Source organism: Coccomyxa subellipsoidea (assembly GCF_000258705.1).
Source record: "Coccomyxa subellipsoidea C-169, whole genome shotgun sequence".
Lineage (NCBI taxonomy): Eukaryota > Viridiplantae > Chlorophyta > Trebouxiophyceae > Coccomyxaceae > Coccomyxa > Coccomyxa subellipsoidea.
Window position 1 is genome coordinate 1,090,265 of NW_005178023.1, and position 25,354 is coordinate 1,115,618.

At 54.3% G+C, this 25,354-nt stretch overlaps 5 protein-coding genes across 5 annotated transcripts; 3 read left to right on the forward strand and 2 right to left on the reverse strand.

The window, feature by feature from the left end:
- Window positions 1-1,258: 1,258 nt before the first annotated feature.
- COCSUDRAFT_59693 (hypothetical protein) lies at window positions 1,259-4,644 on the reverse strand (the record flags this gene model as incomplete). Its single annotated transcript, XM_005643697.1, has 11 exons — window positions 1,259-1,510; window positions 1,797-2,058; window positions 2,263-2,441; window positions 2,766-2,927; window positions 3,057-3,137; window positions 3,281-3,379; window positions 3,594-3,785; window positions 4,005-4,100; window positions 4,191-4,271; window positions 4,391-4,487; window positions 4,589-4,644. The coding sequence occupies 11 exons, from the start codon at window positions 4,642-4,644 to the stop codon at window positions 1,259-1,261; spliced, it is 1,557 nt and encodes a 518-aa protein (XP_005643754.1).
- A 675-nt stretch (window positions 4,645-5,319) lies between these two features.
- Window positions 5,320-7,840, forward strand: COCSUDRAFT_34389 (UPF0016-domain-containing protein). The gene is made up of 7 exons (XM_005643698.1): window positions 5,320-5,625; window positions 5,718-5,816; window positions 5,918-5,995; window positions 6,080-6,172; window positions 6,493-6,690; window positions 7,075-7,266; window positions 7,522-7,840. The coding sequence occupies exons 1-7, from the start codon at window positions 5,593-5,595 to the stop codon at window positions 7,534-7,536; spliced, it is 708 nt and encodes a 235-aa protein (XP_005643755.1). The 5' UTR covers window positions 5,320-5,592; the 3' UTR covers window positions 7,537-7,840.
- Window positions 7,841-8,387: 547 nt separating this feature from the next.
- On the reverse strand, window positions 8,388-10,242 carry COCSUDRAFT_19825 (alpha/beta-hydrolase; the record flags this gene model as incomplete). Its single annotated transcript, XM_005643699.1, has 5 exons — window positions 8,388-8,531; window positions 8,863-9,094; window positions 9,417-9,632; window positions 9,837-9,974; window positions 10,028-10,242. Coding segments are annotated over 5 exons (945 nt in total), but the record flags the coding sequence as incomplete, so codon positions are not given.
- Window positions 10,243-11,955: 1,713 nt separating this feature from the next.
- On the forward strand, window positions 11,956-17,291 carry COCSUDRAFT_68016 (hypothetical protein; the record flags this gene model as incomplete). Its single annotated transcript, XM_005643700.1, has 12 exons — window positions 11,956-12,120; window positions 12,267-12,404; window positions 12,512-12,674; window positions 12,797-12,936; window positions 13,083-13,268; window positions 13,522-13,793; window positions 14,020-14,393; window positions 14,561-14,761; window positions 14,955-15,620; window positions 15,845-16,136; window positions 16,310-16,701; window positions 17,212-17,291. 12 exons carry the CDS (start codon window positions 11,956-11,958, stop codon window positions 17,289-17,291), a joined length of 3,069 nt encoding a protein of 1,022 aa, XP_005643757.1.
- A 2,429-nt stretch (window positions 17,292-19,720) lies between these two features.
- Window positions 19,721-21,902, forward strand: COCSUDRAFT_34390 (hypothetical protein). Its single transcript, XM_005643701.1, has 6 exons — window positions 19,721-20,061; window positions 20,145-20,206; window positions 20,291-20,446; window positions 20,737-20,870; window positions 21,167-21,283; window positions 21,601-21,902. The coding sequence occupies exons 3-6, from the start codon at window positions 20,370-20,372 to the stop codon at window positions 21,672-21,674; spliced, it is 402 nt and encodes a 133-aa protein (XP_005643758.1). The 5' UTR covers window positions 19,721-20,061; window positions 20,145-20,206; window positions 20,291-20,369; the 3' UTR covers window positions 21,675-21,902.
- The last annotated feature ends 3,452 nt before the right edge of the window (window positions 21,903-25,354 follow it).

The following is a 25,354-nucleotide window of genomic DNA, read 5'->3' on the forward strand; positions in this document are numbered from 1 at the left end:
ATTGCACACTGAAAACTATGTAAGAAAACAAAACCAGAATTGCCCATAGCACATTTTTTGCTGCACAGAAATTTTGTCACAGCAGCAGAGTTTCAAGTCAGTCAAACAGCAAACATCATCCTGACATGCTCAGTGCTATTCTCAATCCAGCAAGAAATTCATATCTGCGTTGCCGTTGCCGTTGCAGCAAAAGCAATCAGAAATAGCACTGTCACATCTACGGAACACGTCCCTGTAACTCTGGATATCTCAAATTGAAGCCTTTTTGTACAGCAATCTTTGCTGAGCAAAACAGGGCGAACAGTCCTTGAAGAGCACAGACAATGAACGGAAGGAAAAACCTCTTTATTCCTGTGCCTCTCATCGGTACCAAAATGTACCTAATGTAAGCTGCCAGCTCCAGTGGACATGCCCTGCAGAATACTCAATCTCCCTGTCAAATATGATACAGTCATTGTGAGTTCAGGAGAGACCTCTGCAAAAGTCCACCAGGCAACCCCTAGGCCTTGCGCTCGATAACACCTTAGACAATCCTATTTTTGGCCTGGATCCTGGGGTTCAATCCTCCAGAGAACATCACAAAACAAAACCTTGTACACGCCTGGTCACTGCCTCGCAAAGTGTTGCGACATGCGTGGATTTATATGTGTCGACTCGGCATGCATTGCCCTAGCTCTTTGCAGCATTCCCCAGCCGAGACGACACAAAATGGTACAATGCTAGGCCGGGTGATGTGTCGAAGTGCCAGCGCATATGCACCTACTTCCAGAAACTATTCTGCCACACCCCCGACATGAAAAGAAACCGCAATACCGGTCCCAGGACAAATGGATATGTACGCCTTGGAGAGAAATGACACATGGCAGAAATTTATACGATCCGCAGTTGCAGCAGATTGTATAGGACCTCATGGGGCAAAAACATTTAACTCTTTGGAGCAGCTAGCTCGATCACGGAGCTTCACTGCTGCTGATCGTAAATTTGACACCTCATCGACAGCGTGTGAAAGGCCTCGGCACATGTTGTGCTTCTGAGAGGCACCACAGGTTTGCGGGCGCCCAACAGAGAATCATGTGTGGGCTGTGGCAATGCGGACCAAGGGCCAGGCCTGTCGTCATGCATCCCTGCTTTCATGTAACGTAACAGACCGCCCCACCCAGAGGTCAAGCAGTGGCTCAGGGCGCAGTCAGGCTGCCCCCGAGTGGAGGTCAAGCTGGCGCCTCTGGGGTCCATGTGAAACAACAGATGCGGCTGCGGCTCAGCCGCGCGGCGTGACGGAGAGCTGTGGCATGTGGCGGAACATGCCCATGAGCTCGCGGCAATTGAACATGTAGGAGCCGTTGGGCAGCGCGGCCGCCTCCTCGCCGTCCTCACCGTAGCAGGCCGGCGGCGCGTCCAGCGTCGGCTCCGCGCGCGGTCGGGGGCCCCCCAGGTCCCCCCCCTCCTGCTCCTGCAGCAGCCGCTGCAGCGCGCCGCCCTCCTCCGTGAAGTCCCTCCACTCCTCGTCCCCCTGCAGCGACCCCACACCCTTTTGAGCTTGGGCAGATTCTTGGCAGCACACTAGGACCCTGCCACAGCAGTTGGGCCCCGAGCAGCCCAGCGCGATGGGATCTAAGAGACAAATTGGGCACCGCATGCATTGGGATGGCAGTGCTTAAGACCCAGGTGTGTCACGAGGAGCAAGCATGCAGGTGACTGGACATCGATTCACAATCTGGGCACTGCAGTTGTTTCCAGTTGCACAAGAGAACAAGCGCCATTCAACTAATATATTCCAGCTAGTTCCTCGCTCGCACCTCCAGCCGCTCCTGCAGAATGCCAGAGGCCAGCCCGTCGCGCGAGTGTGCCTGCAGCAACGCTGCGACCGCCACAACAAAACCCGACAGCGGCAGACGCCGGCCTTGGGGCATGTCTGCAGCGGCGATGCCCACCGCCGCCAGCTGGCGCTGCAGCGGTGGCACCGCGCTCTGGCCGGCAGCGCAGTCGCTCACTCCCGCGCCCATTTCTAGCTCCAGTAGCGGCCGCCACAGATCCGAGATCTTGCTCGACAGCGCAGCCCTATACAACCAGTACGCTCCAGTCAGAATAATGCCGAGTTCGTTCCTAAATCTCAGGAGCTCTTGCAGGCCTTACGAAGGTTTTTTCAGACTGGCTTTATGCCTGCAACCAGCTCTAAGCGCCGTGCTTCCAAAAGTGGAAGTTTGAGCATATGCATGGGTGATACAAAATCTCAATTGGACAGAGCCAGGTATTGCTCGTCACCTGAGCAGCTTGAGGGTGACGGCGTGCAGGGCGTTATTGGCAGGGTGGGCAAAGCAGAGGTGGACGAGGCGCGGCGTTATCCCGGTGCCTGCAACCGCTTCGTCCAGTACAACAGCCCCAGCACCGACCAGCAGCGCTCCCATCTCTGCAACAGCAAGCCTGTGGCTGCCTACTGCAGCCTGCGCACAAAAAGTTCCTTGTCATCTCCTGCCTGATGGATCAAAGAAGGCCATGCATTCCCCTGATCTGCACCTGACCGCCCTGATCCACGCATGAGGGACAGGTCTGAAGGAAGACTAAGAACCCTTGGCTCTGAGCCTTAGGTTCATGCAGTTTGCGAGCATCAACGAAACTAATATAGGAGTTTTACAGGTCAAGCAAATTCACAAGCACCCTTGTCATGCTCAGCCTGAGGTTGACAAACTTCACAGCATCAATAAAACATTTTGAATCAAAAAGTAGGTAATGCAGTTCGAATGTAGTCATATTTGCTTGAGTAGCACCTGTGGGATGCCGTTGGAGGAGGGCCAGACGACAGGGCGAGGCACTCGGTCTAGCACAGCAGGCAGCAGGTGCAGCCGCCTGAACGCATGCGTGGTGTGCGGCTTGAAGTCGTCTGCACAGGTGCTGTCCAGCATCGGCAGTTGGAGACCCGCCATCTCAACCTGCAGCCAGCAAGCATGCATCTGCCCATGTGCCACCACATCAGACATGTGCGAAGTGTTGCTGGATCACCGCTCAAGTGGCACATGTGGCAGGCATCGATGCAGCAGTATCCAAGGTTAGACACACACCTGGATGGCAGAACAGATCTCTCGAAGAGCGTCCGACAGCACATAGCTTGTGCCGGAATCCTTCTCTAGCTCCTGTTCTACCTGCACGGATTCACACGACATACATCAACTGCTGTGCTGAAGCGTACGTGTCCATGCCGGGGAAGATGCTCAAGGCCTCCAGAGGAGTATATCTAGTCCTTTACTAAAGGGATGGAAGGGGTGATACTTCAAGGGAATCTCACCTGGCCCCACAAGCGCTCTGCCACCAATTCAGGCTCTTCCTCAGGTTCTTCTGGCTCCACAGCAACCCCATTCGGCTTTGCTTCGTCATCGTTGCCCATCTGTTGCAGCATGAATTGTGACAGGCATTCAGAAGCACTCACGCACCCGGACATGGTTGGTTCAAAAAGGCAGGGACTGAAGGCACGGTCGCCACACGACTTGAGGGAAGCACCCTCTACCAAGCTCTGCACTTGGGACATAGCAACTTTGTGATGGGAGATTTTTGCAGGAATGGGGGCAGACATGGGGGTTGCAGCAGGTCGAGCAGCTCACCTGGAAGAATTGCATAATGAGGGGGGAGTTGTATCCCTTGCCATTGCTGCAGATATGCTCTTCTTCTTCCTCCTCGTCGTCTGCGATGCTGTTGGCTTGCAGCGCAAACGGGGACACCGACACGGCAGGCACCGCGCTCTTCAGCGCCCCCACCAGCACTGTGAGCTGCTTCCTAGCACTCCACAAATGAGCCTGCGAATAGGACAACCCCCTGTTGAAGTCATGTGCACCAGCGGGCAATGGCTTCACATGCAGCTGAAGTCTTACTAACGGATTTGTTTGATTGTTTGAATTTGTCTGCAGCACTCGTCATGTACACAGTGTCCCATGCTGCGTCCCACAATGGTGAATCTGGTGCGCAGTTATAGCGATGCTTCTAAGAGGGGGGACAGCTGGCAGAAAACTACTTACCAAGCTTTTGTGGTCATCACTGGTGAAGGGGTTGCCTCTGATGTCCAGCTCAATGAGGTCTGAGGCTGCGCCGGCTCCCAAGGCTCCAAACAGCGCCTGCCAGGCGCAGACAAGGGGTCAACACCAAGAGATGACTTGCACACTCGCATCAGAAGGTAATGGCTTAGAAACAACTGCTATGAATACCTTGGCGCCTTCGCTGGTGATGCTGTTGTGGGAGAGGTCGAGCGATGTGACAGTTGTGTTGCTGGCAAGCGCATCTGTGAGCTGCAGCAGGCAGGCATTGTGTCAGGAAACAAGCCATGGCATGCTAGCAAACGGATTCAAGTGGGCATCATAATGCCTGGAAGGGCTGCATGCCAGGCTAGCTCCATATAGATGCTTACCGTTGCCATGCTGGAATCATGGAGGTCGCAATTATCGAGTGACACCCAGAGACCGTCTGCATCTCGAGACTTCAATTTCTCCACAACTGTCTCAAACCTGTGAAGCCATGATTATGAATCCTCCCGATGATGCTGTCTTATGAGGCTTTCCAAGACAAGTAGCTAGGTAGGTGCTGGGCTGGAATCATGGAGACTTACCGCCGCTCTGCCTGGGCCTTGAAGCCTCCTGTTTTCTTCTTCTTCTTCCTCTGCATAAGAAGCGCCCATTATCCCCGCAACACAGAGGCTCGGAATATTTTGAGCCGGCAGAAATGTTCTACTAGGTACTTTGAGTGTATCATGTGGTGAACGAACGGCTTCTACAGGAGGAAGCACGACATGCAGTCGGCTATCACCGTCGGCAAGGACAGAGACCCAGCAAGATGGGTTGGTATGGACCGATCACTCAAGACTGCATCGGCAAATACACGCAATGCGTAGCGTAAATCCTCTAAATGGTCTGTGCGTTATCCTAGAGAAGAATCCTCACCTTAGTCTTTTTCCTCCCTTCCTCACTTCCTTCCTTTCCGTGCGAAATTATTCCATTTGGTACGTGCTTTTCACTAGTACCTGTAGAAAAACAATCTGCATCTAACGCTAGCGATGAGCAAACTCCCTCCTCTCGCATCTGCTTGACTGGAGGACTGCCAATCCCCTCAGAGCGACCTCGACCCCAGCGTGTCCAAACCTTAGGTCCTGACTCTTCATGAAAGGACGATGCAACTCTACGGAGCCTCTGCGGGACAAAATGCCGACAAAAACTCCTCCCAGAGTGCCAAACGCGTTTCGGCCAAAACAAAGTTCGAAGCAGCCAAAGTAGGCAACTGGCCGCTCCGTTGGAGCTCCATCGACAGCCTCATTATGGCAATTCTTCCATGCGATCATGCGGTGGCAGCAATAAACTGGCAAGGGATCACCTTCAACTGAAATTTCTATCTTGTGAAATCTGTGGTGCATTGCCGTGAAGCGGCTTGGAGAGGGCATCCGCCCCTTGGTGTTCTCAGGAGGGAAGGTGTATGCTACGAAGCCTCGGTATATTTTGAAGATTTCCTGCAGATCAAGGAATTTTGCAGGGCCGTCTGACTGCTGCAGTCCGTTTGCCGCTTGCATTTTCGAGGCATATACCCCTCAAGCGATCTGCTTTGGGGCGGCCGATCAGTCCGATGTACCACTTTGATCAGCACGAGGTTCTTGAAGTAAGTGGCCCAAGTCCGCCTCATTGAGTTTGATGTACACACACTGCCATTCAATGGCCACCTTAATATCTGCCCTGCCTTTTGCCTCGCAGGGTTTTTTGAAGTCATGGGGCATGATTTTGCTCTCAGAGATCGGCGACAAGACGTTCTTCATTGCGGCCATCATGGCCATGAAGAATCGTAGGCGGACGGTGAGCGCTTGATGCCCTTGGACATCGAATGCCCTTGCCCGATCATCCTTACGTGTGGACTTTTGAAGTGACTGGTCTTGATATGTGATATATGACCGCAGGTTTTCATGGGCGCCATTGGTGCTTTGGCATCGATGACTGTACTATCAGCTGCGATGGGATGGGCAGCACCAAACTTGGTGAGTGGCTGCTGCATAGGGTTGCTTTTTCGCCTCACTGACCTACAAGTGTGTCTCTGATTGCCTCGGGCTGTGATGTTGCAGATCTCCAAGAAGTACACCCACTATGCTGCAATCACGCTCTTCCTCTACTTTGGCTTGCGAATGCTGTACGAGGTGGCTGTTGGTGGTGATTCGGTGCGTCCACCTGTGAAGCATTTTTGTGTGTACATTGTCCAGTGAGACTCTCTTTGAGAGAAATAATCTCATGCTACTAGCAATATACATGGCCGATGATGAGTCTATTTATCAGGATCAACCACCAGATTATCCGCTGATGACGCTTTGATAATACTGAGGCCACAACAAAGACACCTGCACGTTGCCTTGTCCTGGCACATTGTCCAATGCGCATTTATCTCATGAAACAGATGTGAACTTGCTGTGAAGTAACACAATCAAACAGCCATCAGAAATAGCGCCAGGCCATCAGGATTGATGTAAAAGTGCTGTTTCAGGAGGGTGCATCGGAGTATGAGGAGGTGGAGAAGGAGCTGGGGAGCAAGGCTGCCAAGTCAGGGTCCAAGGGGAGTCTCAATGGGGAGGGGGACGCCAAGGGCAGGAACAATGGGCAGCTGCTGCGGCGGCTCTTCTCGCCAGTCTTCCTCGAAGCATTCGTGCTCACTTTCCTCGCAGAGTGGGGCGACCGGAGCCAGGCAAGGGACCCTGAAACCCATTTTGGCCCCCGTGTATTTGGCTCTTTTGGAGGGCAGGAAAGACAACCCTGTGCTGCGCACTCTGTTCCTGTCTTCCTTACTTGCGGCTGTCACAGTCCTGACGCTCTGCAGTGAAACAGTCAAAGAGCAGCTTGTCTCAGCCGGCTCAGATTCTCAGCAGAATTGCTCCAGCTCTCTTGTATGGGTGTTTATACATGCCTTGCTCAACAGATTGCAACAATTTGACTTGGTCCTCGTCTCCCAAATGAGTCCTCCCTGAGTTGCAAGCTTTGCTCAACATACTGCATCAATCAATCTGGCTTGCATCACCTGGACCTTCTGTCTTTCATGCGCGCTGCTGAAGATGCATGCTGTGCTGGTCAGATTGCGACGATCGGCCTGGCTGCATCATCGGACGTTGTGGGGGTGACGCTGGGCGGCATAGTGGGGCACTCCATCTGCACAGGGGCGGCGGTGCTGGGAGGCCGTCACTTGGCCTCCTACGTGGACGAGCGCACCATGTCCCTCCTGGGCGGGCTCCTGTTCATTGCCTTCGGCGCCCACGCATACTGGGAGGTGTGTTCTGCCGCTTGTACATGAAGGTTTGGTGTTCCAGTTTTCCTGAAGGCACTGCGTTAGCACCCCAGGACCACATTGAAGAGGGCTTGCAGCTTGAGGGTCGTGCGACATGTAAGGGATGTCAACCAACAGGTAGCCATGTTTGCTGCTGAAGAGTTGTGTGAAGGGGATTGCGGAGCATGCTGGGTGGGAGTGAAAGACATAAAGAGAGAGGGGTGTCAACTGATTGGCAGCTTTGCTGACACTGTGCAGGGAGTTCCCACATGACTTCAGTGGGCAAGCTTGGCTGGATGCCTCGAAGAAATTATGAAGGAGGAGTGGCCTCAAAAGAGACTTTCTGGATCATAGACAACAGCAATGTGCTAGCATCTCGACTGCAGTGAATGTAACAGCAAGGTCAAGACGGGGACAGTATTCTTTCAGAATTCAGTCAGAGGATAGGACGTGAACAATAGGAGGCTAGAACTTCAGATGCAGTGACGGCGCCTGACATTGGCTTAGTCAGGAAAGGTCACTTTCAAGAATTATTTGGCATTTAAAGATCTCTTTGTAAATCCATCATGACGGGCGCGAAGATGTGATGTACAGGTTGCAAGGTCCTATTCCAACATCTGTGTATCATAGCGCTGTTGATCAGCATCACATAAGAATTCATCTGCTGCTGGCAGTGATTGCTTTTTTGTCTGCACCTCAAATTTGGCAAGGTGACAGCGAAGTAAATCTTCCCAACCAAAAAAACTGTCAATTTCAGCAAAGCAAAACACTCCAAAGATCAGTCCTGTCTCACACAAAATTCACAATTCTCACACACTCATTTCTGTCTCCTGAATTCCAAGACAAACATCTTTTCCCGAGAGCCGATCAGGGAGCCACTCTTCCCACTTCAAATTTGTGCAAAAGTTCCACGCTGCGCTCCAGGAAGGTCTGTCCCTCCCCACTGACATGCCTCACAATGACTCCCTCTCCATCCTGGAATTACACCAAGTGTTGCTGTCAGGCACAAAAGATTCCTCTGCTGCTCAGAGCAATCACGACATGATCATGTCACATCCGGCCTCCTGTAATAACATGTTGCATGTGACATGTCCAGAAACAAAGAACGTGAAGGGTGGAAAAGATCAGTGCACCTGAGAGTCAACAAGGACCTCCTCGCCCACATTCAAGCAGAGAGGGCGATCCTCTTCAATGGAGGCAATCCACTCTTGGAGGCACCAGTGGACGGCTGCAGGTGTCTCATCATGCGGACAGTGCCCTGCAGGAATCTGCAGTGACATGCACATCCATGTCAGGATCAATCACCGCATGTCTCTCACACCAGCATGATACTCTTTCCAGTCATAATCTGGACAGGACAGCCTGCCAAACGCAATGAAAGTTGCTAGCCACAGAGCACTGGTGTTTTTCTGCGAGTGGAACGCTTGCGCAGGGATGTGAAATGGAGTGTCAAGAGATGCAGAGAGCGGCACGCTTTTGAACATTGGTGCGGCCTGCAAGGTGCGTGGCATGCACCTCGAAGTGAGACACTTTCAAAAAGATGCAGAGCGCAGAACGATAATGAAGAGTGATGTGGCATGCGGGGTGCATGGCACGCACCTCGAAGTAGGCTGCGTGGGGCACGAGCCGCTTGAGGCGCTGGCCCCACACAGGCCTCACCCAGGGGTCGTGGCGGCCATAGATGAGGCAGGAGGGGCAGCGCGCGTCGGCCGCCAGTTTGCCAAAGCGCTGCACAGTGCCTGGTGAGAATATGATGGAGGCCATTGCATCCAGTGCCAACTCGTGCTGCGTCGCCGCCAAGATGTTGGACAGCAGCTTGTCGTCCACAGTCCTGCACAGAAGTAATAAATGGTGATCTCATCCCAAACGGGGAGAGTCACAAGCCAAGGGGTGCTTAGGTTTCTGGCATGTCCTGTAGTTGGTGTGAAGGCCTGATCACATCTCCCAAACGAAGGGTATGAATGCAGGCGCCTCCACGTGCAAATCTCTGGGAGTATTTTTGGCAGGCTAACACTCTCTTCTACGAGGAGCTGCGAGCTTCCCGGACAAGACATATTTATCCATGGCAACTCCGACAGATGGTGTGGAGGCTGGATCATGATCTTCAATTACCATGCTGATATACTTTGGTTTTTATCACCATGAGAACTCACCGGACGGCGTAGACTTGCTTCAGGATGCCGCGAACGGTGTCCTCGGTGGTGAACTTGTCCCACCAGAAGCTGCGCAGCACGCGCTTCAGCCCCTCCGGTGCCGGCATGACACCATCATAACCCACCAGCCGCCGCAGCAGCCGTCCCGTCACCTCCTGTGTCTCCGGCCGCGGCATGAACGCCCAGAACGGCGTCGCATTGAGATAAACCACGCCCCTGCCACGCCAGCAAGAGCAAACAATCAGGGCACATCCTCACTCGTCCTCAAAAGAGCCGCATGCGCATTTCCCGCATCAAGTGCGGTGCTGATCAATCGAGCTGTTCTGCTTTGCAGCCACTCCCATTCCTCGTGCAACACGTTGTAATACACATCGGATGTTGCTGCTTATTCTAACGTGTTTATGGTGGAGGAGCGCTCACCTGCACAGGTGTTGCCTGGTTGCTGCAAGCTGGGCCGCAAGGTACCCACCAAGGCTGTTGCCCACCACATAACAGGGCTCCCCGATGACCTCTGTGATAAAGTCAGCCAACAGCTGTGTCCAGGTGTCAATCGACAACCTCAGCTCCTCCTCTGCACCAAATGCAAATGTTAGCATAAGCGATGGCCGCACGGGCAGGGAATGTAGGGTAAAAAGGGATCACCAGCAGCTGATTTGTATGAGATGGAGTGCAATTTGTGATAGTCACCTTCCAACGCTTCCCGACTGGGCCATGATAGGCCCTGGCCAAGCAAGTCCAGCGCCCATACTTGATGGGTGTCAGACAGCAGCGGTATGAGATTTGAGAATTGATGCGCGCCAACCCCAAAACCGTGCACCAATAGGATCTTCTGCCCTCTCTGTCCTACTTGCCTGTGGCATGCATTCAGCGCTTGTAGAGAAGCTGCTTTAGTTCCAGCAGCTCTCACACGATCACACTGCAGAAAAGAAGTTTGCCATAATGATCAAGGCTGGTCGCGCGCCTGTAGTGGATTTTGGCACCCCACTTCCAAGGAAAGAACTTGCTGTCTGGTTGCACCAGCGCAGACAGCGCCTCGCACAGCCAGCTGGTGCTGGCTTCTGCATGACTGCCTGCGAGCATCGATATAGATCTTTCTTTTTGGTGCACTTCTGAATAATAAGGCAGGAAGTGCACCAAAGTTGATTGAGGTGGTCGAAGGCAAACTCGCACCAGTCCTGCTGAGCTCTGCTGAATCCCTCAGGCTGGATATGTTTTCAGCGCTGGGCAAGCTCTCATCGCTTGTGCGTTGGGCGGGCTCAACACTGGTGGTTGGGGATGCCTCTTTGCACTGCTGTGAAGAGTTAGCAGATACAAGACCGCGTGAATGTAGTGGTCGAAGTGATGTGATAGATCGAGCAGCCTGCCATCTGGGCAAGCATGTCGAACGTGTGAGATCTGCAGAGACAGTCATGCTCTACAATGCAAGGCCCACGTAAGGGGAGTTTGCTTCGTGTTCACATCAGCTGTGCACGATGCACATCACAACTGCTTTCAGACATGTGTGACAAATAACTCTTCACACGACATGATCCAAAACATCATTTAATCTGGTATTAATCTTGGATTAAGTGGGAGGGCCCCCCGCTGTATTGGAACGCCACATGGCCGATGCAGTGCTTACTAATGCTTACAGCATGACTTGTGCTTTTGTCTCCCGCACGTCGCGCTGCCAAGAGCCTCTGCGATAAACTGCTTGTTCGGCGTTCTCTATTGTATCAGCCGAGCAGGGACAGCGAGACCAACAGACAGCGCAGCATCGTGACAAGGCCGACCGGCAACCGTGTCCAACTGGGCACCTTCAGCCTTCTCCTGTTCCCAAGGGCAGCCTATTCTTCGTTGAACGGCTGGGTGGCACAAAGTTCTTGTTCACGGTCTTAAGTGGAAGATCTCCAGCGCGCCTGCAGCAGGACGCTCTCGCTGTAAGCCTATGGCAGTATGAACGTTGAATGCCCTGCGTATGGGCCAAGTCGGCAGCATCGAGCAAGGTGGGTCGCAGGAACCTTAAGAACATTGAAGTAATGATGTGATGCAAAGATGGTGATGGTGCATCAAGCTCCGGCGCAAAACCCGGTCAGACCGCTTGATCTTCGAGTTCTGACTGTGATGGGGTTCAGATAGCCTCTTCAGCAGCTACGAGCGGCTGGAAGCATGGGCATTGTGTTCCAAAGTGATACATTGTACTGTAAAAGGATGGTCAGCACCGCGAGGTCGACATGCACAGCATGTCAGTGCTTTGCTTTTGGACGTGCCTGGATTTCCTGGTCACTGCCCCTCATGATGCATGATTGGGCTTGTAGTATGGGCAGATGACTGTTCAAACAATGGACATCATCAAGTGGGAATGATCTGCAACGTTCATGCCTCATCCTGTTGAGACTGGTCAAAAATTGATTTTTGAAGCCGAGCACTGCCTTTAGGTGCACCAGGTCCAGGCTTGTGGACAAGGTCGTGAGCCTTGTCATGTATACTCAGAATCTATCATAAATGGTTGTTTTGAAGGCGAAGATTTTTGAAAATTTTCTAAATTGATGCAGAGGTCATGGAAGGACCACCACTGAAACGACGCAAGACCAGGTCGGACCTGCCAGGTCCAACTCCTCGAGCGGCTCCAAAGTCATCGCATGTGGCACATCGACAGCCAAAGAGCCCAAGGGACGACGGCGGTCGGTCTGTCAGGCCCAGGCCTCTGCACATCAACGACAAGGTGCAGATTCATGCTGTGGCACAGATCGGCAGGCTACAATTGATAACTATCTTAGCTGCAAGTTGTCTTCATGAGGACAAAGAGGAGATTGCTGGTGAGCTGTTGCGTGATGAAGCACTGTCCTGACAGCTTGTCAATGACTGCAGATGAGGGTGCTATGGCAAGGGCGGGACTCTGAATGGGAGGAGCTCGATGGCGGTGCATTTGCCCGCTGGGTGCAAACCTGCGATGATGCAGCAACGGCCAAAGCACTGAAGGAGGCAGATGCCAGTGCAAAACCCCAGGTGACTTTCGGGACGCCTGACGACACTCAAAGATGATTAGTGCCGTCGCACGTTCGTTGCCAGTCATCACGCAACAGACCGGTGGACTGAAGCCTGCATGCTCACAGGTGTTGGTGGTAGGGCATAGCTTCAAGGCTCTGCCAGAGGATGAGGGCGCTGCAGGGACCAGGGACAAGGGAGTGGCTGCAGCAGGGACATCTGAAGTTGGAGCGGATCCAATAGACGTCCCCAGATGCAGACAGCTGTCCAAGGCTCGGAAAGGCAGCGATGGTACAAAACAAGCCCATCATTTATGGCAGCTGTGCTCCTGCAACGCCTTCATTATTGGTGCATCTTTAATCTGCCCCAATCACGCAACTATCCACTCATGGCATTTGCTTTTGTGGTTCCAGGCGGGGCATCAAAGGGTGAGGAGAGCGTTGAGGGCCAGTATGTGCGCTATGTCAGCCCAGATGGGGACTGGGCTGAGTCAAGGGTGGAGTATGACATGGATGATGAGGACGAGGAGTGGCTTGCACAATACAACAGTCAGGTCAGCAAGAGCCATGTGTCTTCTTGGTCCCTACGCAGCTCCCCGTGTACATAATCTGTAGTTTGCAAAGTGATGCTACTCTCTCTTGTCTCTGTAGGGCTTACAGAAGTAAGCTGACAGTAGTGCGTTTCTCTGCATGTGTGCAGGCGAGCTCACGAGGGCCCAGGGCGCTGTCAGAGGACACATTCGAGATGCTGGTGGACCATTTTGAGAAGGCGCTACATGCCTTGCTGCAGCAGAGGGTGGAGCTGTGTCCAGCGCTGACGGATCCTGCCTCCGAGCCTCCAGACATCAGCGGCATGTACACCCTGCAGCGCGCTTGTGACAGCGAGGTAAGCACTGCTCCCTGCGCAGGTGGTGTAGGTGTAGTGCTGGATTGTGTTTCATACGACGCTCGTGGATCCATAGCTCATGCATCCAGGGAAACCAGGAATACCTGCTCATGGTTGCTCAATGACCCGTGATGTGCCAAGTTGTGGTGAAAGTGTCACTTGCAGCACAATGACAGCAAGTTGAATACATGGAAATGGACGAATGCTGAATGCTGTGCTTGGCTCGACATTTGAGTCTGGGGATTGGCTGTAGGGGCTGGCGCACGTCCACAAGGCGTGCATAGAGGCGGTGTACGAGCACTGGTGCAAGAAGCGGCTCAAGGCGAAGCGGCCGCTGCTGCAGCGGCTGTGGTTCGAGCACCCCTGGGTGCAGGTGAGGGACGCCGGCAAGGAGGCGCGGCCGGGCGCCCATAAGAGTAGCGATTCTGATCTGCCCTTCATGGGCCAGGACGCTCCGCGGCCGCCCACCACTCGCCCTCGCAGGATGAACGCGGAGGACGCCCTCTACAAGCTGGAGTCCATCAGGTCACCACTCAGATTTATTCCCCTCCTACAAATCTTAGTTTGTCCACTGGTCTAGTTGCAACATGCATGTTAGGCCATGTACTGACAAGCAATCACTTCCTTAGACCTTGTGCCAAGTGGACGGGGCAAAGCACCTGCAGGGCCTGATTGCGAACAGCCCCTATGTGGGGGTTCAGACTTTCGCAATCTCATGTCAGGCAATGCTGAGTGGTGGTTTCATGTACAGGACCGACCTGGAGACGATACGGACGATGGCGGACCAGGTGCGGCGGCGGGAGAGGGGGAAGAAGCGAGAGCTGCTGCTGCTGCGGCAGCAGTGGCGCGTCCGCGCGGGCCTCGTCCCGGACGGCGCCGACAGAGCCGCCGCCGGCGCATCGGACGGCTCTGCCGCGCTGCCGCGTCTGCCGCTGGAGCCGCCCCCGGACCGCGAGGCGCGCCTGGCCAACAAAGCGGCTGCGGCGGTGGCGCGTGAGGCTGCCACGCTGATCAGCGCGCAGGTCATGATTGACCCCAGCAGCCCCGGCGACCAGCCGCCCTGGGATGCAGAGCCCGGGCCCTCCTCGCGACAGGCGGAGAAACGGGAGTCCCTGCACAAGCCTGGTGCGTTCCTGCCTTCCTCCTCCTCATATTTTGGTGACAAGGTTTAGCAGCTGGTGATTGCTGCATGATGTTGGGCACTTGATGGGACCTTGTCGTGAACCAATGTCATTGTGTTGATGATTTTTTAGTAGCGTCTGCAAAATAATTAAAGCAATGTCTGCTGACAGGTGCCGAGCATGCCGGGGAGTGCTTCTGGTGCAAGGGCGACGGCAACCTGGCTGGCTGCTCCTCGTGCCCCCGCTGCTTCTGCTTCAACTGCTATAAGATCCGCCCCGGCTACGGGATCGTCAATTGGGGCAAGATGCTGAAGGCTCCAGAGTACAGCTGCCCGGTGTGCTCTGGGAGGGAGCCAGCCTCCTGCGAGGGCGGTGCGTTACTGATCGCCCTGGACCACTTTCTGCAGTATTCTCTCACATTGCATTGTATATTTCTGTGATTTTGCTGGGACCTTGAAGGGTCAAGTAGAAATTTTGGCTGTTTACATGTCAGGGGGATTCTGCCCTTCACTCTGGCCAACTTTGCCAGGGATATGGTCATGACATTGGATTTGTGTTTCGGCAGACTCGGTGAACGGCTATGTGAGGAAAAGCCCGGGCACCCAGCTGCCGCTCCGGGGCGTACCCAGCGTCCGGGGCCGTGGGCGCGGCCGCGGTCGGGGCCGGGGACGAGGCCGCGGAAGAGGCCCGGCAGGCCGCATCCTGGTGCCCTCGGCAGTTGCAGAGTCCAAGCCAGCAGATGAGGCCGAGGCAGCAATCAGTGCTGCAGCACTAGCGCAGCCGGTCGCCAAGCCGGCAGCAGCCATGCGCGTCGGCAAGCCGGCCGCGGGCCGCAAGCAGCACGCGGCGCCGGCGGCGCGCGACGGGCTGCGGCACGCGAAGCAGAACTACGAGAAGCTGGCCGGCGTCAAGCGCAGCCGCACGAAGGCGGCCGCGGCGCGGCGGCTCATCGCCTCTGCGCGACGTGCCCATGTCGCCAAGCGCGTGGTCCCGCGCCGCTCCGAGCAGGCGGCCAGCAAGGGCAGGAAGCCCCCACTGCAGAGGAAGGCTTTGCCGGAGGCCCCGCCCCCGCCCAAGAAGGTACGGGTGGGGGAGCCGGCTGCCCCGGTGGAGGAGGCAGCCTCAAAGGCGTGGAAGGGGCCGCCGGCCATCACGCTGTCAGCTGTGCGCGGGCGCGGCTCCTCCCGCGGCGGCCACCTGCGGCAGGGCAGCTCACGGCAAACTTCGGCAGGTGCGCTTGAGAACACTACGACATCCTCCCGCTGCCTAGGGTCAGCTACTGCAGCTGACATGCCGTCGTGCCATCCTTCTACACTGTTTTATGAAACTCGTTATAGTGGACAAATTATCACCTGCGACATATATGATATTTGCGTTAGTTTGAAGGCAGCTGTTGTGGAGATGTCGTGCCCTATGAGATGCAGCTGAGCAAGGTCTGTTGCGCTTTACTTTCAGGGGATCGCAAGAGCGCACAGCCAGCAGACAGACCGCGAGGGGGCGGTGCGTCCAAGCCAGCCGCATCCTGTCAGCAGCCTGCGGTGGTGAGCGCGGCCTCGGTCGCCGGGGCCACCACCACTCAGAAGACGGGCATTCCCGGCATCGAGCGCTCGCTGCGATTGACGGGGCAGCCGCGCCGCAGCGCGCGTGTGGAGTATATCTGCACCTGCCGGCGGCACGGCACCTTCCGCCATGATCGCGTGCCTCGCATGGTTGAATTTTTCAACCAGCATTCCATCGCTGGGTGCCGGTGAGACCCGCTGATTCATGCGACAAAGTTGCCTTCTACTTTTGCTATTCACTGGGCGTTAGATTCCTGATCTTTGTTCCTATTAGAATGCAATTAAGGCGGCACACTCGGTTGTAGAGGAGGAGGTTCATCAAAGGCGTCCACCATTACTCATGAAGGAACCGTTCATGCAGGCCGGAATGGGCGCAGCTGGCGCAGCAGCCAGGGGAGAGCTCTGCGGCGTGCGAGGAGCGTCTGCGCACAATCTTCTCCTTCAGCGCGGCTGCTTCACCCTCGGGGTCTCTGCGCAACCTCACAGCCGCGCAGCCGAGCGCCGCCTCGGGGCAGCGGACCGAGCCAGGGAACGCCTCCGCAGTGAATGGCAAGGTCAAGCCGGCCTGCAAGCTGCCTGCCAAGCCGCAGCTGTCCGTGCTGGAGCGGAGACGCCTGTCGCAGGCCCAGTCCAAGCCGCTAGCGGCGTGCGCAGCTGCGGCCCAGTCCTCACAGCAGCAGCGGCGGCTGCCTGCAGCGGCGCCGGGCAAAGCAGCAACCAAGCAGCCGAGCCGGCTTGGGCAGAAGCATGGCGGTGCGTTTACCTGGCTTCATTCTTGCACTCACAAGTGCTACCATCCTGATGACGAATCAACATTGCAGAGCCATCACAGCTCATGACTTGCACATTAGCATGCATGGATAGATACTATCAATTGTGTGTCTGCAGTGAGCGTTCCAACAATGGTCGATGATGTTTGACAACATGTGCAGGTGCTGGGTGCTCAAAATGCCGCTGGCGCAAGGATGGCTGCACCAGATGCAAGCCCTCCAGAGCCCTTGTTAGCCAGAAGCGTAAGAGGGCTTGAGTTGGTGCTTCCTAGATGGATAGCAATTTTGATGAGAAGCTCCAAATTTGTAGGTCACAGCCCCCTGGAGGGTGCCAGAACCAGGAGGACATGTTCTTTGTAGCGGGGAGTTTATTGTGATGTGGAGCAGAATGCTGGTTGTACTGGGGGCTTTGGGAGAGCAGGGCCCTTTGCAAAATTAGGCAAGGTACCTGCTGGCTTGTACAGGCCTGAACATTGAGTGCTGTTGGGATCAGAAAGTGGCTACCGCCTCCAGCCCATACTGGCCACGATGAGCAATCAGTTTGCATGGATGATGCTCTATGCGCACAAGTGAGCAGCAGCTGTGATCCTTCGTGCACGCGTGCCGAGCAGGGGCCTTGTGTACAGACCATTGGTGCTTGCAGGAAAGGCCGGCACACAATTATTTGGTGGTCTTGCCGTATGGTTCAGCTCAAATGACATTGGCTGTAAAAGCTTGGACAGTAGGAAATTATAAAGTTTGATAGTCTATTTGTTCTTTGCTGCCCACCCAATGGATGCGCAACATGTGCACTGCCTGTCTTCTAGAATCCGCGACACCTTTTGATTTGCCAGAGTACCATGTGTTGCAGCCAGATGCGTAAGCGATATGTACCATAGGAGTGGTGGAGGAGTGTGCGTGCTATGGGTCTGTTTGCAATGTCATGATGTGCTCGTCTTCAGTTGATGCTCGGGCCTTCCTTTTTGGCGGGATTCCGGACCTGTTCCACAAGGGTTGCTTTTTTTATCCTTCTCTTAGAGGTGCTGTAATCTCAAAACAGCACAAGGCCTACATAGACACTATGACGCAAAAGACAGCTCCCTTCTGGCAGCAATACATCACATATCAGGACTCATTGTGGGATCATGCATGATCTTTCAAAGACTTCAATAGTCATTAGAGGCAATGGTCTTGAATCTGCAGCTTTTGCCAGAAAAGTGAACCTGGGCTATTGCATAATTCCTGAAAGATGCTCAGACCTAGTACTGGAGCGTAGGCATCTGCTGAAAGAATTTCTAGGTATCAACTGCTGTGAATTTGCTGTTGTTTCGAGTTCACCAGCCGTCTTTGCAGATCGATTTGGATTTGGGCAGGCCATATCTCTTTGGCCCCATTTTCTCAGGTGCTCCTCTAGAAAAAGCGGACTAAAACTGTTGTTGCAATATTAATGTACACAGCATAAGCAGCGGTGCAGTTCCTCGAAGGTTTCTACATATGTTGCAGATGAGGCATCAGCATTTGTTGAATTGCGGCATAGGTTCAAGGCCACTGGCACTCACAGCCGTGCTGCAGCACTGAGGTGGTACACAGCAATAGCTCCCCAGCCAGCCATGAAGCTTAGCCCGCCGAAGGGAGTAAGGTACTGGAAGGCTTTGCGGCCAGTCAGTACGTATGCGTAGATTGAACCAGAGAACAAAGTTATGCCTGCAGGAAAAAGCAGGGCTATCAGCGAATATACTCCAGTGCAAATTTCCTGCAGATATTTCTCAGAAGTACCTTCAGTGTGCAGACCATTACTAGATCGACCATCGAAGACGCTCCAAGCTTGCACCCATAATATGGCAAACAGAAAAAAAACATTATCGTCGTGAGTTGGCAGACCTGTGAGGAAGCCACCAGCAGCTGCAATAGCGCTCCTCTCAGGCAAGCCTGCTGTCGCGACAACTCCAGCGGAATGGTACAATTGATACTGTGTGGCTATCTGCCAGAACTGGACGAGCTCCTGCGCGCTCTGCCCTCGATGTGCTATTACCCTGCATATTGCCGAATGCAGCTATATATTAATGTCACATCAACACTCAATATGGTGGCCGCTTGGTGGGAATGTTGCTAAGTTTAGAGGGTAAAACACAAGGAGAGGAATGACCGGCTTGCGCACCTTTTGAGCCCATGGAAACCAAAGGCGCCGCCAGCTACGCCAAGCAAGCCACAAGCACCCCCGGCAGCGAGGAGGAGGTCTCGTGTGGGAGTAGTTCCAGGGTTTCTTAGGTGATCCAGCCCGCTGCTGCTGGGCCCAACATTGCTCTCTGACCTTCCATTATTGCCAGCACCATCCAAGGGTGGGGGCGTGCTGTGCAACTGCTGCGTCAAATGGTAGACACCGAAAGCTGTTGCACCAGTTCCAGCAATCCAAAGCACCACCTTCGCAGCCTGCATTGGCATGGCTCATCCCTCAAGTGGGGCATTGGGTGAATTCTGTATTCTGCTTCAGCCAACACTTAATTCCCATGTTTATTAAATTGCAGCCGTACTGTCAATCAATACAGCGATCGACAGGCTGACCGACGAAATCAGGACAAGCAAAACGCGCATCTTGATCCCGACAGATCTGACCCTGCCTCGAGAAGTTTATATGAAGCCATTGGTATCGCACCGGTCTTGCGTTCGACATAAATGGAGTGACGAGGGTATCTGTGTTTCCCCTAGTATTCATCAAGCTGTCTTCAAGTAGGCCTGCAGTGAAACCTCTCGATGCCCCGATTAGCGAAGTAGAAGCAACGATCTGCCCTTCTTGTGTGGACTAATCTGGTGCACGACGTTGTGAGCCCGAGCACATCTCTGATCTTGACTTTGAGCAATATTTGACGGCAAATTGACTGTCGTGTCTTGCTGACACCGTACTCGCGCCCAATTGGTCACGTGGATACAGCGTGGACACCATGTGCTTGTTTTGCCCTTGACGTGGTAGGAATGCCTTCTTGGAGCTTATTATTGCTTTGCACTCGTAAGGAAAGGCCTAATTCGATAGTTTCTGTTGATCGCAGACAGGCCATTTTGGTGATTGCTGTGAGAAACAAGTATCCCACAGATCACCAACATTATCTTCTGATCAAAAGCCCAGGACATGAGTAGTTCGGTTCTAAAGTCTGGTGCAACTCACAGCACCCGAACCGCATCACATCTCCCTGCACAGCTGCCGATCATCAGGAGCCTGAAGATCTCCCATAAGTGTCAAAAGCTTGCGCCCCGATCTGACAGGCAACCTCTACACAAACCTCAAGCCTTTGCATTTGGTGGTGTCTCAAACACCACAAGGAGCTTGGAATCTCAGATCGACGAGCTTGAAGGCACTTCCACCTTGCAGGTCCGACCTGGACTCTTTGCACAGTGGTGTTCTAGCAGCAAGTGATAGTGCCAAAGCTGACTCGCTACTTGTGTGGATTGCAGCCTGAACAGGAGAGTTCAGACCTCTTGACGCTCGATGAGGTGCAGAGCATTGCAGCCCGGAGGTATGAGCTTGCTCTGCTTCTCAGCCAGCACATAGTGGAAACTGCGACAAAGCATGCTTGACACCTTTACACTGGTGATCGCAGGGGGCTCTATTTGAATGCCCGCACTCTGGGTCCCTTCTACAGAATTGTGATAAGAGACAGGGACGAAGATGGCCCAATAATGGCAGTCAGCTCTGGCTTCACGGTGCCGGCCATGGGTCTCATGCACTGCGACTCCCTGGAAATATTCACGCGAGGGTGCGATCATCTTCCTTTGCGCAGTGTCCCTGCGAATGACACATTGTACTTGCATGCAGCAGAATTTGCACAAGCAGAAATTATACAAAATGAGGGGCAACAAGAAATGTTGTCGCAGGTGACAGTGTAAGGGGTGGTTCTAAAATTTGTGTCTGGAAAATTTGCATTGACCTTGCATGCAGCACATTTTGCACAGGCAGATTATACAGAAATGAGGGGCAACCAGTATTCCTACTTGCAGGCGCCAGTGCAGAGGGCGGTCCTGAATCTGTGTCCGGATTTTGGAGCAGGGTGCGCGGGAGTGAAGGGGAGCGGTTGAGAGGGGGAGTGTTGGGGCTGGGCCTGCTGATGGGAGGCGCAGTGTTCAGCTTCGGCCACAGCGTCGGCTGCACCAAGGCAGAGATCCTCGCCATCAAGGACGATGGTGCGCTTTACTTTCTGAGCTCCAGTCAACAGACCGACCCTGACATGACCTGTGTATCCAGTGAACCCTGAAGCACCAGCTTAGACATCTGGTGGGGGAATTGATCTGGTTTGGGGTACTGTACATCTATCTTTGTGGTCCTCTTCTGGTAAGATGACATCAGGGGATTATAATATAAAGCACGCAATTTGACAATCATGCTCCCTTGCGCAGCCGGCTCGGTACACTATCACCCTCACAGATGCCCGTTGCGAATAACCATTTTCTATCATTAATGCGGAGTGTGTGCATGGCAGATGCGTGGCACAAGAGGCTGGTGCGCTACTACAGCTACTTTGGCTTTGAGCGCGTGCGTGCAGTGGGAGACAGTGGCTTGAGAGACCTGCCAGACCTCCTTGTGTGGGGAGGCGTAGGTGAGCCACAGCCTGCACATTAGTCTCTGGTTGAAATTTTATTTAATTTGATGGACGACAATGGACGCCGCTGACTGTCTTGGCACTGTAAGGACTGCGCCGCAGCCCTATGCTACCTCCCTCAACTCTCAGAGAAGTAGGATGAGGGTGCCCAGCCTCATGTTTGAAAGTTGAACGGTCCCATGGTGTTTGGAGCACGCACATGCACTCATCTGGACATCAGTTTTACAGGCATACACCAGGCAGTCTATCAGGCATACCAGTCATTGCAGTGGCATGTCAAAGAGCACTTGTCAATCTGTATGATGTGCATGCAGGCATGCGGATGGATGCTGACATAGAGGACTTGCTCAGGCGATGGACGGCTGCAATCCGCCGATCTGACCGCTGAGCAGTGCACTGAAACAAGGAACATGCATGGATCGAGCGATGTCAACTCAGTGGTTTCAGTGTCAATATATCAATATTGACTCCCAAATACTGGGGCAGAAAAATGTTGTATTGTGTATTCATAAGGCCAGATCTACTGTCTGGTGTTTAAAAGTGTTTGCAAGCCTTGTCCATCGCACGAAAATGTACAAAGTATCCAGGCCTAACCTAAATTTAATGAGTCTGCTGGAACACATAGGCGTAATGCAATTCTGGGACTCCTCTGTGTGAAGCATCCATAATGCAGCAGCAGCCACTTCAGCTCCTGCTGTGACACCAATTCAAGTTATGAAAGTGCGCTCATCCTGGCGAATATCTTTCAGTTCTGCAGTAGGAAATGCTCAAGGCACATCACATCTAGATGATCTAATCTCCTGCAAAGCTTCCCATATCCTAGAGAACATCCTGATCATAGTTGGCATTGCCATGACGATCCCAAAAAAGATGCAGTGCAATCACTCAGGGGGTATTCTTCAGGAACCCCCGCATCCCTAGTTTCCAGGGTTGTTGAATCGGTCGATCAGGGACTTGTGTGCCTTGCTGGCCAATGAGGGTGACTTCCTGGCGGATCCCCAGAAAGAATCCTTGCCGGGTGTGCGCCTCTCCTTCAACCCTGAGCCGCCTGGACCCTTGGAGCGCTGCAGGTTGTCCTTCAGCCACTTCTACATCACCAAGAATCAACAGAATCAGGGTATGAGTACATCTATAGCGAGACCTGGAGAGACTACAGAGTCAAGTCAATTATCGATTTGCATTCCGTTTGCATCACTTTGGAGGCACATTTGCAGCATGACGGGCATTTTCCAAGAGGCTTCAAAGTTAATATTGCATTAGACCATCAGCATAGCAATACTGCACTAGAGTCAAATGGCTATGTGCAATGTTGCAGGGTCACGCATAGAATCTCTTATGTCCGCCAAAAGGAGAACCCACCTGGGTGCGTGACTGGGGTGTGCTGGCGCGAGTGGAGGGGCTGCCCAGCACCAGCTCTTCCCTCATCAGCGCCTGCTTCTGGGCGGAGGGAACGTAGCCGTGCGGCGTGCCCCCGGGAGCCGGCTGCGCCGCCGCGCCGATCTGCCCGGCCGCCGGACCCCCCAAGCTGCCGCCTGGACCCCGCGCCTGCAAGTCTTCGACGGAATTCCCTGCCAGATCATTGTCAGCGATTGCAGCATTGGCTGTGTCTATGCTGCGCTGCGCCTCCGATGCGACGCCACCGATGTGCATCTCTGCCAGGCTGTTCGCTAGCTCCTGGGCTGCGGCGGCGGCTGCCTCGGGGGTTGCAGGCCTTGCAGCCGGCAGCGGGGACTTGGGGGGAAGCCCATCTTGCTCTGGGGCTTCATAAGAGTTTGCTGCAGCGGCGTTCGAGCAGGCCTTGGTGGGCTTGATGGGGGTGTGAGCGTAGCCGCCGCCGACTCGCTTCACCGCGGAGCGCGTTGTGCTGCCGTCCGCATTGCTGTTCTCGCCCTGGCTGCGGGGCTGCCGCGCTGCCTGCACCTGCTTTGCTCCCCCTGATCGCACACACACACACACACACACACACCCCGAACTCAGCAGTTCCTCCTTGCAGCATCACCAGATGCTCCAGCACCCCAGCTGAAAGTAAAGCGCTATCTATCAGTAAGATGCAAGAAGTTCTATACTGTTGACGTGTAGCGACAAGTTAAGTCAGGTGGGTAGCAGGAGCAGATGCCCGTCGCCTTGGCATTTTCTTCTTCTTCTGCGCTCCGCAGCAATTCCATTTGTCAGCAGTAAAAGAGTGTTGTGCGGGCAGACCTGGCTTGGCGGCAGCGTCGCGGTTGCGCTCCTTGAGCACGGGCAGCTCCTGCAGTGAGCAGATGGCGCCCTGGATGGCCCGCGCCAGCGGCGGTGTCGGCGCGGGGGCGGCCGGCGCCGCGTCGGGGGCGGCAGCCGCGCCCACGAGCGCGCCGTTGGCGTCCTGAAGGATGCGGATTCGCACCGCCTGCGCCTCCCCGGCCGCCGCCGCTGCGGCCGCGCCGCGCGCCGACTCCGAGCGCTGCTCTAGCAGCTGCCTCTCTAGCTCCGTGTTGCGCCTGCGGGTGTTGGATACCCTTTTGCACCCTTTGCCAGGACAAACTCTGATAGAGCCCTTTGTTCCGCAGCCGCCCCTGCATCACTGCTGCGAGGGGGGTGGTTGCGGGGGATACCGCTTGCCAACTATTGTGAAACGGTAGCCCCTAGTCATTCAGAATGTCTCATGATCCTTTATGTTGGGCTCACGACCAAATGGGGCATTAATGGACTGCAGAAACGTAGGCGAGCCATTACGAAGCATGAGCAGTGACGGGGGAACCTTACATTTGGAGGTTGTCGAGCTTGTGCTGCAGGGCGTCGATGCGAGCCTGGTCCGCGTCGCGCTCGGCCTGTAGACCCGCGGCCGCTCGCACCAGCTCGGCGTTGTCGGCGCGCAGCTGCGCTGCCTCCCCGATCTTGCGCTCGGCCTCCATCAGCCGCGCGCGCATCGTGCTCTGCCCATCCTCCGCCAGCCGCAGCGACGCCTGATGCGCAGCATCGCACAGCACTTTGTCCAATGCATCCTTGATAAAAGTTTTGCATTCTTGCGTCACCGGTTGACCCAAAAGCCTCTCTTGGAGAGATTGGATGGTCTGACTCGGAGATCAGTCACTAAAAAAGCTTATGTAACATCATTTATGTCACTTAAACTGCGACTCTATCCTGATCTTGGTATCAAGCTAAATTGGTGCACTGCAAGGCAACGCATGGTCTTGCCAAGAAGATTGTTCAGAGACTGACAAAGGCAATATTTTAACAGACAACTCGAATTTAGTGTGGGAATATGAGCCTGTTTCTCTTGTGCTAACTAGCATAGGCTGGTCACAATGTGAAACCATGCGCAGAGGAGCCCTGAGAAAGCTCACCTGGAGTGTTGCCTTGTCCTGGTGCAGCTGAGCGGTCTCGGTCTCATGCGCACGTGAGAGTGCCGCCAGCTGCTGCTGCAGGCTGTTGCGCTCAGTGATCACATGATCCACTTCCTGCATCAACCCCACAATAGTCAAACCTCGTATCTTATTGGGCCTCTACCACGATGACTTTTGACAGTACTTTGTTCCCAACTGTGCTCTGGCATGTCTTTGACAGACTGCATTCCTGCTCTGAGCGTTTTGGAAAAGGAGGGCACTTGGGCTGAGGGGAATAGTGACATGCCTGGAGCTGGCGGTGCAGAGAATCCAGCTGGGTCTTGTGGGCACGAGAGATGGAGCGCTCCACTCGCAGCGTGTGAGGCTCCAGATTCGCCCCTTCTTCCATGCCTGAGCATGCATTATATTCAAGTCTCACTGCATTCGGCTTTGGTGAAAGCCTGTTTTGAGCAATGTGCAGAACGTGCAGCCACAGGGATTGTGAGGAGCCTTGCCTGGAGTCCTCAAGGCAGAGAGCATGTCTCCACTGCTTGCCTCCGCATATGTACCAACCCCAAGGGAAGCCTCTTCATCTGCGATCACAGCGTTCCGACTCAGGTGTCTGTCGACATCAATTCCCACAATCAGGCCTGCAGGGCTGATGAGCAAGCGCATGTTCAGGAACATGCGCAGCTGCAGCACCTTCCTGCAATATCACTATTGGATATGAAGACAGCTCATATATCACAGTATGCCCAGGATATCT

Bases quoted from the DNA above. Each gene is read 5' to 3' on its own strand.
- COCSUDRAFT_34389 (XM_005643698.1), top strand. From the start codon at position 5,593: ATGTACCACTTTGATCAGCACGAGGTTCTTGAA. The intron at 5,626-5,717 runs GTAAGTGGCCCA...TTTGCCTCGCAG, and splicing joins ATCAGCACGAGGTTCTTGAA to GGTTTTTTGAAGTCATGGGG. The intron at 6,691-7,074 runs GCAAGGGACCCT...TGTGCTGGTCAG, and splicing joins AGTGGGGCGACCGGAGCCAG to ATTGCGACGATCGGCCTGGC.
- COCSUDRAFT_34390 (XM_005643701.1), top strand. From the start codon at position 20,370: ATGGCAGTCAGCTCTGGCTTCACGGTGCCGGCCATGGGTCTCATGCAC. The intron at 20,447-20,736 runs GTGCGATCATCT...ATTTTGGAGCAG, and splicing joins CTGGAAATATTCACGCGAGG to GGTGCGCGGGAGTGAAGGGG. The intron at 20,871-21,166 runs GTGCGCTTTACT...TGTGCATGGCAG, and splicing joins CCTCGCCATCAAGGACGATG to ATGCGTGGCACAAGAGGCTG.